This window comes from Leptosomus discolor, chromosome 3 (genome assembly GCF_034619465.1).
Source record: "Leptosomus discolor isolate bLepDis1 chromosome 3, bLepDis1.hap2, whole genome shotgun sequence".
NCBI classification, from domain to species: Eukaryota; Metazoa; Chordata; class Aves; order Leptosomiformes; family Leptosomidae; genus Leptosomus; species Leptosomus discolor.
The window spans coordinates 72,095,560-72,105,996 of record NC_141393.1 but is presented as its reverse complement, the minus strand read 5'-3'; the positions used below and the strand labels follow the sequence as shown (position 1 = coordinate 72,105,996).

Genomic DNA, 10,437 nt, shown 5'->3' with positions numbered 1-10,437 from the left:
TCCTGACACCTTTTTAAGTAGATCACTTCAGATTTTTTGGAAGTTACTAAAGCAGACACGGAATCCCTCAGATCAAGCAGTTCATATACAGCCTGAATTAGTAATGAACACAAAGCCCCATCCTCAGGAACTGCACCTCTTCACTGTGACCGCTTACAGAAATGGGAAGAAAAAGCAGAAAGCTTAAATTCCATGAAAAGTGACTAAAGATACAAGTCATAGTTACAACTAAGTCCTGCAGCCGCTTGCTAAACTGAACCAATGTTTAAGATTTCAAGCACTGCCCCATGCTTCAAGGTATGTCTGCATCAATTCTGAAAGAAAAGGACAGGATATCTGCATATACTACGAAAAGGATATGTGTGACTTCAATAGTAAAGAAATAAAAGGGGAGATTTCTCCTTCCTCCTCTATAACCATAGACAGCATATTAACGACCAGTAGCACTGACGCTTATTCTGGATCCAAGAGCTGTTAATTTTTAGATTCTTTTTCAAAATAAAAGGCAGCAAAAATTTAGAACAAAGTTTAGTAACAAAGTTAGCATTCCATAAATATTTACAAATATGAGCAGAAATATTTTTTATGTATTTATATACATATACACACATACATATGACCAGTATTTTTAATGATACACACTGTGTTAAAATAGCATTCTTGGGCCTTTACTGCTGCTCATTTGGTTGCAAAAAATTAGGATACAAGTATTTGATGGCAAAGCTAATTTACACAGAATAACTTAAATACAGAGAACAGACACATGTAATAAGAAAATAGCACAAAACCTACCCCAAAAAATTAAGTAGGTTTTCTTATGTTCCTCTTAAAATATGCAATAGCTAAATTTTAGTTATGCAGTGGCTGTAGTTAAGACACATGTAACTTACATTATACCTAAAAATGTTCCTATGTGTTTTGCAGTATGCGAAAATACCACAAATACTCTGTGCTTAGTGTAAGAAATACTGCAGAAACATAAGTATGTGCAAAGGCTAGGTATACAGATTCTAACTGTGGTGAAACTCTGTCCTGCCTAATACAGGCCCAGAATACGTGGTGGATATTATCAAATAACATTTTATACAACATTTTTATGCAGGAAACTGAAATTTTTCCTCCAAATACAATTACAGCTCTTGCTTGAGTTTAAAAAAAAATCCTGTATGAAAACTTTACATGACACGTCTTGCCAATATGTTGCCTACTTCGATATAATAAATTAGATTAATCACTGGCTACAGGACTCTGACCTGGTATAAGTGCATGTAACGTTGCTTTCCACCCATTTATACCTGCTAAGGATTTGGATTTTAAAGCACATAGGAGTTGCTGCAGTAGCTAGAATTTAAGAAGGCTGAGTTTCCCTGTTATCAAACAGTAAAGTCTGGTCGTACACCCTGGAAATCACTGACAGTAAAAGACCGCGATCGTCTCCTAAGGGTGGGACGACTGGGATTCCTCCCCTTAACCAAATTTAAATAAGGATCAGATCTTAGGAAGCGCGGGTAGCTGTCTTGCTCCATCAGCCTGTAGACTGTGTTTTGTGCTGCATCAAAGGTGGTGATGACAGGCCGTTCAATATTCTGACTCGTGACTTCTTTGGTTTGAAAGTCCAAATTCACCTGGAGAACGAGGAAAAGTGCATCTCTTTAATGCATGTTCATGCATGTCCTGTGATATTATCCATAGCAACAACACTGTACTTTGGTGAAAGCCCTTTTGGATAAGAGGACCTTGGATCCCTGATACAACGGGATATTAACACCACAGAATCAGCTAGTATGTTTATGTTCAGTAATGGCTGTCAGAAGGTCTTCACAGGTGTGTCACTGGTACAACGGAAAACCGGTAAAATAGAAGACGAAGTTTGATGTTTGACTACAAGTAGCTTTCTGATAGTGATCTTTGTACAGTTGCAGCTGTCAGGCTTTGCAACACTGCACTAATGCAGAACTCCCTCCATTCTCATTTAAGATTCACTTAGAACTTGGTCTCATTGCACTGTGCTAGTGAATATATAAAGTTTCTGGTTTCTGTGTAGAATTTTGGTAGTAGGAAGGTGAGAAAACTCCAATAATAAAAATATAAAAATTATTTTAATGGGTTTCTGGAGGCTTTAGATGGGAAAAGCATATCAAAATCATCATTTATTCCATGTGCCATTGCATTCACCCTGGGAAGACTGAATTAGTATAAGAATTTTATTAAAGTGTCAGGCACTGATTTAAGCATGCTGTTTTGAAAAATAAGTCAGAATATATTTTAAAAAATGTTGATCCAGTCAAAAAGTTCCTTCTATAATACGCTTTTGTTTCCATGCTGAGATATGCCTGTCATTTCCATGAAGCTAGTTAAAACAAATAGCTTAGCTCTAAGAACCAAAGGGCAATTAATGATGATAAAATGGTCCACCCATCAAACCTCAGATTTTACGATCCTGTCGAACTGTACACTCAGAAATTTGTGTGTAAAAGAGCTCTGCTGGACAAGAAGTCAGACCAAGAAGATGCAAGCTCCAGAGCTGCGTGGTCTGAAATGAAATACAGTGGGCTGGTCTCAGTTGCCCAGCTGAACCCAAGGCAGGCAGGCTCACCAAAGTCAACTGCTTACGGTGAACAGCAGCACCCACACTACGTGCACCAAATCAAAAGTTACAGCAGAAAAAGAAAACATTACGTTACTGTGAGCCAAAGTACAACTTTCACACCCCGTTCCCTCCCCAGCTTTCCTCCTGCTCATCTCTTCTCTTACATCAGTCTCGTAAGTGTTGCCGGTATCAGCGCTTGGTGCCCTACCATAACTGCTCACAGACTGATCGTGACTGGCTCTACCTCAAACAGCTCAGGGGGTTTCTTTTTATGTAAGGCCCACCCCAAAGACATGCAGCAGGGAAAGAAATAAAAAAGGGACATAAGTCTTTGAAAGTGGACATTTCCTAGGAAAAGTAGATCTGAATCTTAAATATAATCTATGGGAATTACAGGTGGAAATTGCACCATTTTGCAATCCTCTTAAAATGAGAATTACACCTTTTTCACCCTTGTTACAGGGAAGTAGCAGTTAAGGGTTTAACTTCTGCTATTCTGACAAATGAAAAAAAAATACAGGGGAAAAGAGGCATTGACAAGTGACATATTTGATCTGCTCAAACTTGATAGAATTACAGGAAATTGTAAACCCAAAAGACCTGTTGAAGAGGCTTTCAGTGAGAGTTCATCATCTCCCAACCTGCTCATCTCCTTCCTAGAGCAGGCAAGAAATATTCCTTTTGCTCATTTATGAATCTTTTAGAACATGCTTCAGTAAAACAAAGAAATTGAAAATATTAAAACTTTTTGCACTACGATAGTAATATAAAAAGGCTTCAGTGTTGGTGAAGATTGACATATAAACATATTTTTTGTGTAGGTGCTGACAGTATCATACCAAGAATACACAATTGGAGCTGGGGGTGGAAAGTCCATGCTCAAAACGTAATTATTATTTTAAAGGATATGTTGAATGTAATAGTTTCTTCTAGTCTCTCTTAGTCTTTTGGTTTATTTAAAATAAGTTTCTGAATCTCAGTTATGTAGTAATTTAATAGACAATTACTGGTTTAAGAGAAAGGGAGAATAAATCTGTTGTTCCAGAGGCAGCTTTAAATACAGGCAGATAATACTTTTTCACGAATACTAGCTGATATGTCTCATTGCAGCTTTAACATTTAAAATCACTCTTTTTTCTTAAATATACCCTGTATATGTGTGTGTATATATATATATGTCCTGGCTTTACAGACCACTAGGAATCTCTGGTTCCTATGATACAACATTTAAACAACATCATGCTCTACACTTGGAACAGTAACATGGAGGAGGTATTGAAAGTACAGAGAACAGTCAGAATAATCTATGCAGTTGCTTCCAGACTTCCAGAGCTTTGACATTTCAGATACAGCCTTCTTACGTCAGTGACTGCATGATTAACTGTTGTCCCTGCTCCTGGGCATGCATTTCTTAAAAGCGCATTTTATCAGATGCACTTGTGTCAAATACTGTGCACAATGAAGAACAGTTTTACTGTACCTCTTTTGGAGCATCCTTCTGTATGAATGTTTCAAAAATGGTCTTAGCTTTTGGCAAAAGTTCATGTGCAGTTTTGCTTTTCTTGTAATCCTCGCAAGCTATCCAGAACTCGATGTTCTCCTCACTGAACTCAGTCTTCAGGAACTTTGTAAAGGCATCCAATCCAGCTACAGAACGGAATGTTGAATTGCATTAAAAAAATACATCCTTATCAGACAGTTACTCTTTTCACACAGCCTGTGCAAGGTAACAAAATAGGTTGTGCTCCCTTCGAATTAACATCACATTACAGATAATTATTTTAAAATACATTAAAGTTTTAAAATAGGTGAGTTCTTCCATTATTATCCTGAGTGCTGTAACTCCCACTACAGAATTCTCAGCATCTGTAATAACCCAATACCGAGATCTCATGAAATAGAAGCGATCAAAACGTGGATGTCTGTGGACATGACGGACTTTATTCTGGCTGAATATCAATTTGATATTCGTATCAAATTCATATCAATGTTGACCGAAACTCTATTCGAATCTTTGCTCCTAAGTAGACTGTTCTCCTGTAACACTTTAAAATTAATGGCTTTTAGCACCTTTACAATTTGCTTTATCCTATTGTTACTATGCTGAAGATATTTTCTTTCTCAAGTATGAAGCAATGCAATTGTATTGATGTCAACTGTTCAAGGAGCAGATTTGAAAAGCACATAGTGTCCAGCACTGTGGCTGGATCATGTGTGTGTCCCTCCAAAATGGAAGGAGGGACATATGTGCATTTGATAATTCTGTAAGCAGCAGGCCTCTTCAAATGATGGCCAGCTTTGATCCTATCACTGTTTAAGAAACAAACTATATCAGAAGTGACAAAATCTTTTCTTAACTACATAGAACAGGTTTTCATTTTTAAGGTTTGCTTGCAGTCAGGAATATTTGAGCAATATTCAAGTGAAATTCTACAGTTTATTGAAGGAACTCTTTGCTGTCTGTTCTATTATTTTGTTCAATAAAATACAAAACTTAAGTTATTTTCAACTATTTTCAGTAGTTGATAACATGCTATAGCCTAAGCACGTGAGGAGAGCATAAACACGCGCTGCTATAAATGACCCATCATACCTCGTTCAGGTAACTGCCAGGACTATTTAAGTGCGCAACTTGATTTTATAATTTTCCATTGTTTGCCATCAATTTTCCATCCTAACAGTCTGCACAGAGAGCAAAAAACTACTAACCTTTCTCAGAAAGCAGTCTGTCAAAAGATTCTCCCCATTTCATTGCTTCTTCAGGAGACACATTGCTTAAGAAACAGAAAATGGTTTTGAAGAATTGTGCATATTGTGTATTCATGAGGCTATTGTAGCGTATGTTATTTGTTACCATTATTGCTCACAACTGTTTCAAAAAGCTTGTGATTACATCACATTACTGAAGGAGCTCATTCTCTCAGGGACTCCAGAAACATTTGGTTTAATTTTTTTCTAACATTGTTCCTGCACAGTTGTACTTTTTTCCCCTGTGTAAAAAAACATCATAGCAGAGATTTTTCTCTTTGGTGTTTGTGTTGCACTACTGATCTTTAAGGGAAATGAGATCATGCAGGGTGGTAAAACTCATAAGGGAACCAGGTCAGTCACCTATTTAAATTTAAAAAATACTCTTGCAGAGATGCGGTTTTGAATGCACTCCGTCTGAGGCTGTGTTACCACAGCCTATTTTTAATGAAATATGGGAAATTCTATAGCCTGAAGACAAAGTTGTAGCAATATGGTTAAGGTGACAGTCTTACACAGTAATAGCACACATAGCCTGGGGTTTTTACCACAAACATATTTCAAATGTCACGTTATTCTTAGACACTGTGCTCCATTTATAAAACTCCACATATTCTTCACCAAACATGTCAAGCTGCGCATATTTTGCTTTGATTTCAAATGTTCTGCCCTAGAGAACAGTGTGGAAAGGAAAAACGAACACCCCACTTCACTCACGCGAATGCAATTTTGGAGAAACCCTTTTCTGGTTTTGTATGGATTGACCCTAAGCGCGCACCTGGGCAGCACTTTGATTTTTAGTAGACCAGAACTGGAGTAAGCCCAAAGATGAACTGTATCATGCTAGGACTAAGACTTAAATTCCAAGCCTGAAGCTGAAGTAAATTTTTATCAGGTGCTTTATGAGTATTAATATTTAGAACCATTTTCATTCAAGGGCAAAGCCAGTACACTGAAAGTTTCAATAAGCGACCTGTCCGGGGTTAGTTGGTGAGAACAACTTCACATGGACTGAATACTTCTTGAATACGATTCCCTCTTCCTCATGGAGGCTTGCTGTTCTGTTGCCTGATTCACATAGTTCGGGTTCCCTTGGCAAAATCGGTAGGCACATGAAGTTTAGATGAAAGGAAATTGGGAAGGGATTGGGAAGGAATTTAAAAGCCAGCAATGATCTTGGTTTTGCACAAAAATAACAGGAGGATTTTTTAATTTTATTTTAATAGGTGCCACATGTCTTCTAGCTGAAGTCATTGCTTACAGGCATGAAACTTCTAACTAGGGAGAGGCAAACAGTTCTTGAGAGGTACAAACACTAGAGAACTGAAATTCAAGAAATGAGCATAGGCCAGTAAAGTAGGGGGATTCTGGAGTCAGGGAAAATGAGGCCTCACTCCCCTACAGAGTTTTTTAGGAAGTACAAAAAGGGCAGTTCTCTGAACCGTCTGGACTTGTAAGTCTGGGAACAGTGGGTTCCTACAGCTACAGAAATTAATTTGGTCATAGTGAAAGAGAAACCCTGATGACTTCAGAAAACATACGCCGTCCACAACTGCAGGGAATGCCGGAGAGTTTCTTTGCTGCGTTTAGAAACTCTTAGTGTGAATTTCTGAGTTTTCTTCAGAAACTGCATCACCCCAGTAGCCTCACAGATCCCCAACACCTGGGCGCAGCAACAAGTTGCTGCAACAATAAACAGAAACCAAGATTTGTTCAGCTTTGCCTCTTTCTAAAGATGAGAAGAAACTAATTAACATGTCACAGTCACTTCCACTATCACCACACTGTCCATCCGCAGTGTTTCATTAAATTCTCTTTCTACTTATGTCAGTTGGTGTCTCTGTGTGAAGAATGGAAATCATAAAAACTAAGTAAATCAATTAAATAATAAATCTCAAACAATTATCTCACTTTATTACTTGAAAAAGAGTAGTTTTCTTTTTCCTTTTTTATCATTTTTGATGAAAATAATCTACACCTTTCTCTCTCTCTAATCTGTATATAGAGAAAGACCAGAAAAACCTACCAGTTTCTCCTCTATACAAGAACAGTAGAATTCCTGTTAGTCAGGCACCTGGCTGAGAGAGAGCAAAGTGGTAAAAGGCAGTTGGCTGAACAAGGAAGTGATAGTCTGTTAAAAAGTGGAAATTCTTCAGAGAATTGTTTATTGTCTCTGCCTCTGGAAGTGCCTTTTCACAGCCCGTAAGAATGCCCTGACGGCTGTGTACTTTGTGTGACATACCCAGGGGTAGTCAGCCACCCAGTCCTGTCTGCACACAGGTGGCACGGAGGCTGGGCTTTCTCTTTTTAGATGCACTCTTAGCATGATTTTACATGTCTGGAACCCAGAAACGGAAAAAGGGTGTTCTCAGCACTGCTTTACCTCTGTTCATCATTGCAATGCCTTGGATTTCTGAGCGAACAGTAAAACCGTTGAATTGAGGCTTCTGCCAACAGCAAAACAAGAAAGACAGAGGGAAAAAAAGGAAGTAATGAAACCTCTCATGAGCACGGACTGGAAAATCTTCCAGATCATGCATATACCCTATCCTTTGGATGGGCATGACATTTGGCCGTGTGAGCAACACACTGCCTAACTATACAGATGCATAGGTGTGAGTGTCTAGAAACCCACTTCTCGTCACATTTTCATGGGTTCTAGAAAGTGAGTTTGAGCCTTTATACAATCTCTGCCGTGTGTTCACAACCAGTAAGGGCTCATAGCAGCAGTTCTGGTCAAAGCAGGCATCTTGGTCCCAAAGCTAGTAATTGCTTAAACAAGGTTCATGAAGCTTAACAAGACAAAAGAGCACAGGAAGCACTGAAGTGTTGTGAAGTGATCTGTGACTGAAAGAAAGGGGCAGCAAATATTTTAGGCCATGGAGCTGCAGTACTTCATGCATTCCTTCTTTTCAGTCAAGACCTACAAATGCAATTCTTAATATATCAATGAGATCTTGGTACCGCATTGAAGTCAGGAACTAAACTCTCACTAAAGTCAACAAACCCAAGATTTTGTTCTGCATCTTTATAAGATATAGTGTAACAGGGACAATATTACAACAGAGTTTAAACATCAGGATCTGAATTTTGGAGACAAGAGTGTTTAAACAATTACTGCAGTTATTGAGGAACTATGCATTCAACATCTGACATGCATCTGGCATTTGTATATCATAGAATTCTTTGGAAAACCTGCTTTCCAAGGAGCTGTATGATTTCCCTGTAAGCAGTAAGTTGTCAGCAAATGTATGGGGACAAGTCTACACTTAGTGGTGTGAAAGCACTAGCGGCAAGCTACCTTGATGCATACCAGGTAATTCTATAGTGTTTGTACGCTTGGGTTAGATTGCTAACTTTTAAATTAAATAGATCTTGAAAGTGTAACTCTCTGCCAAGTCTGAATGCACACACACAGAGGCAGGAAATGTTCTGAGTCACACTGGCACTTCCTGAAAGGAATCCCCATCGACTCAGCCTTTTATAATGCTTACCTTGCTGGTTTTGTCAAGTTTCCAGGTTTACCAGGATGATCACCTTCATGGAACTCAGATTTCTGCAGGAGAAGGCTCAGCCTATTTCTCTTCTGTTTAGCTCTACAACAGAATTGGTGTAGCTTTTCAAGCAACCTTGTTGAAATTTGGGAGGTTTTCCCTCAAACAATCCCTTTGACCAATATCTCTGCTTCTGCACCATAGATGCCCCTATGTTCACTTATAGTAATGTTGATGTTACTTATCCTACATATATATAATTCGCAGTAATGATTTTTTTCTTTATATTTTAGCAGAAATGTACATATGAAGCACCATCAAAGAGAAACAGAAATCTTTTCATTTTCAGTATCTTATTCATGTATTTGAAAGATGAGGTGGTGAAATTTCACATTAGAGAACATAAACAGTTGGCTCAGCATCTTCTACTTTTAATGTTTCGCAAAAAAAAAAAAAAAAGAAAGAAAAAAGGAAGTATCACTTCCTGTCATTTGAAACTTTTAAAAAGAAACTTTCCCGGATCATATTCAGGCTTTAAAGAAGCATTTCTCAGAACTTCTTGAAATCTCTCTTTCCTGTTTTCTTACTTTATTATTTGATTTGTCTCTTGTTGTAAAAGAATATTTCTGTGACGAATTAATGTTTTATGTATAGAATGCCTAGGATTGCAGTTCATGAGTTTTCATATATATGTCAAAAATAAAACCACCTGTGCCCTAAATTCATACCCACAAGCTATGTTAGAAGAATCCTCTATGTAAACAGAAAACTCAGAGTGTCAGCATGACCTTAAAACTTACCCAGGCTTGCTTGCTTTATGTGGCTCTTCTTTAATCGTTGATTTCATGACTTTGTAATAGGATTTATCCTTTGAAGCAGAAATGTTTAGCTGGGGGAATAAAAGAAGTGGGTTCTCCATCTTCCTCTAGAAAAGCTTCCCAGTTTCAGAAAATGTTTCTTATACTTCCTTACAGCCGTTACATCTGGCGTAACTGATGTGCTCAGGAGGGCTCTCACACGCTCTATCGGGCTGGGTTGCCCCCGGTTGGCCGTTGAGCAGTTTCCAGAGCAGGTAGTGGGAAGAAGGAAGTTCTCCACCTTCACTGCCGCTGCCGCCGCCCATGCACAGGACTTTAAGTAGAGTTCTGGTTTTACAGTCGTCATTTAGGGAAGTGAGGTTGCAAATTTGCAAAATGGCCGTTGATCATCCAGACAAACACAGCCATCAGCAGAGAGCAACTCTTGTGTTTCTGCTTGTGGAACTTGGGATGACACCACCATTTTCCCCCAAACACCTGTGAGAAGCATACATAGTTTCCCTAAAATGAACTTTAAGGATAATGATTTTGCGTAAAACAACATTTTCTTAGAAGAACTTCTAACTGACCTTAAACTGCCCTCTGCAGCCTCAGGTGCCATATGCTGGACACAAAACCAGTTCTATCTACAGTATGCTAACTTGAAACGCGGGGGTTTCTCCGAGTCTCCTACAAGAGACAGATGAAGCTGTGGTTGATCAGATATTTTGTAAGAAGAGACTTTAATTTTTGCACCATTTTTCCAAAATTATGAGCACCTATTTCTAATTTCAAGTTTGTCCACTTA

General features: G+C 38.4%; 1 protein-coding gene across 1 annotated transcript; it reads right to left on the bottom strand.

The window, feature by feature from the left end:
• Positions 1-567: 567 nt before the first annotated feature.
• Positions 568-9,935, bottom strand: RGS18 (regulator of G protein signaling 18). The gene is made up of 5 exons (XM_009949093.2): positions 9,633-9,935; positions 8,833-8,934; positions 5,300-5,364; positions 4,071-4,237; positions 568-1,625 (listed from the first exon to the last, which is right to left on the bottom strand). The coding sequence occupies exons 1-5, from the start codon at positions 9,749-9,751 to the stop codon at positions 1,374-1,376; spliced, it is 705 nt and encodes a 234-aa protein (XP_009947395.2). The 5' UTR covers positions 9,752-9,935; the 3' UTR covers positions 568-1,373.
• Positions 9,936-10,437: the final 502 nt, after the last annotated feature.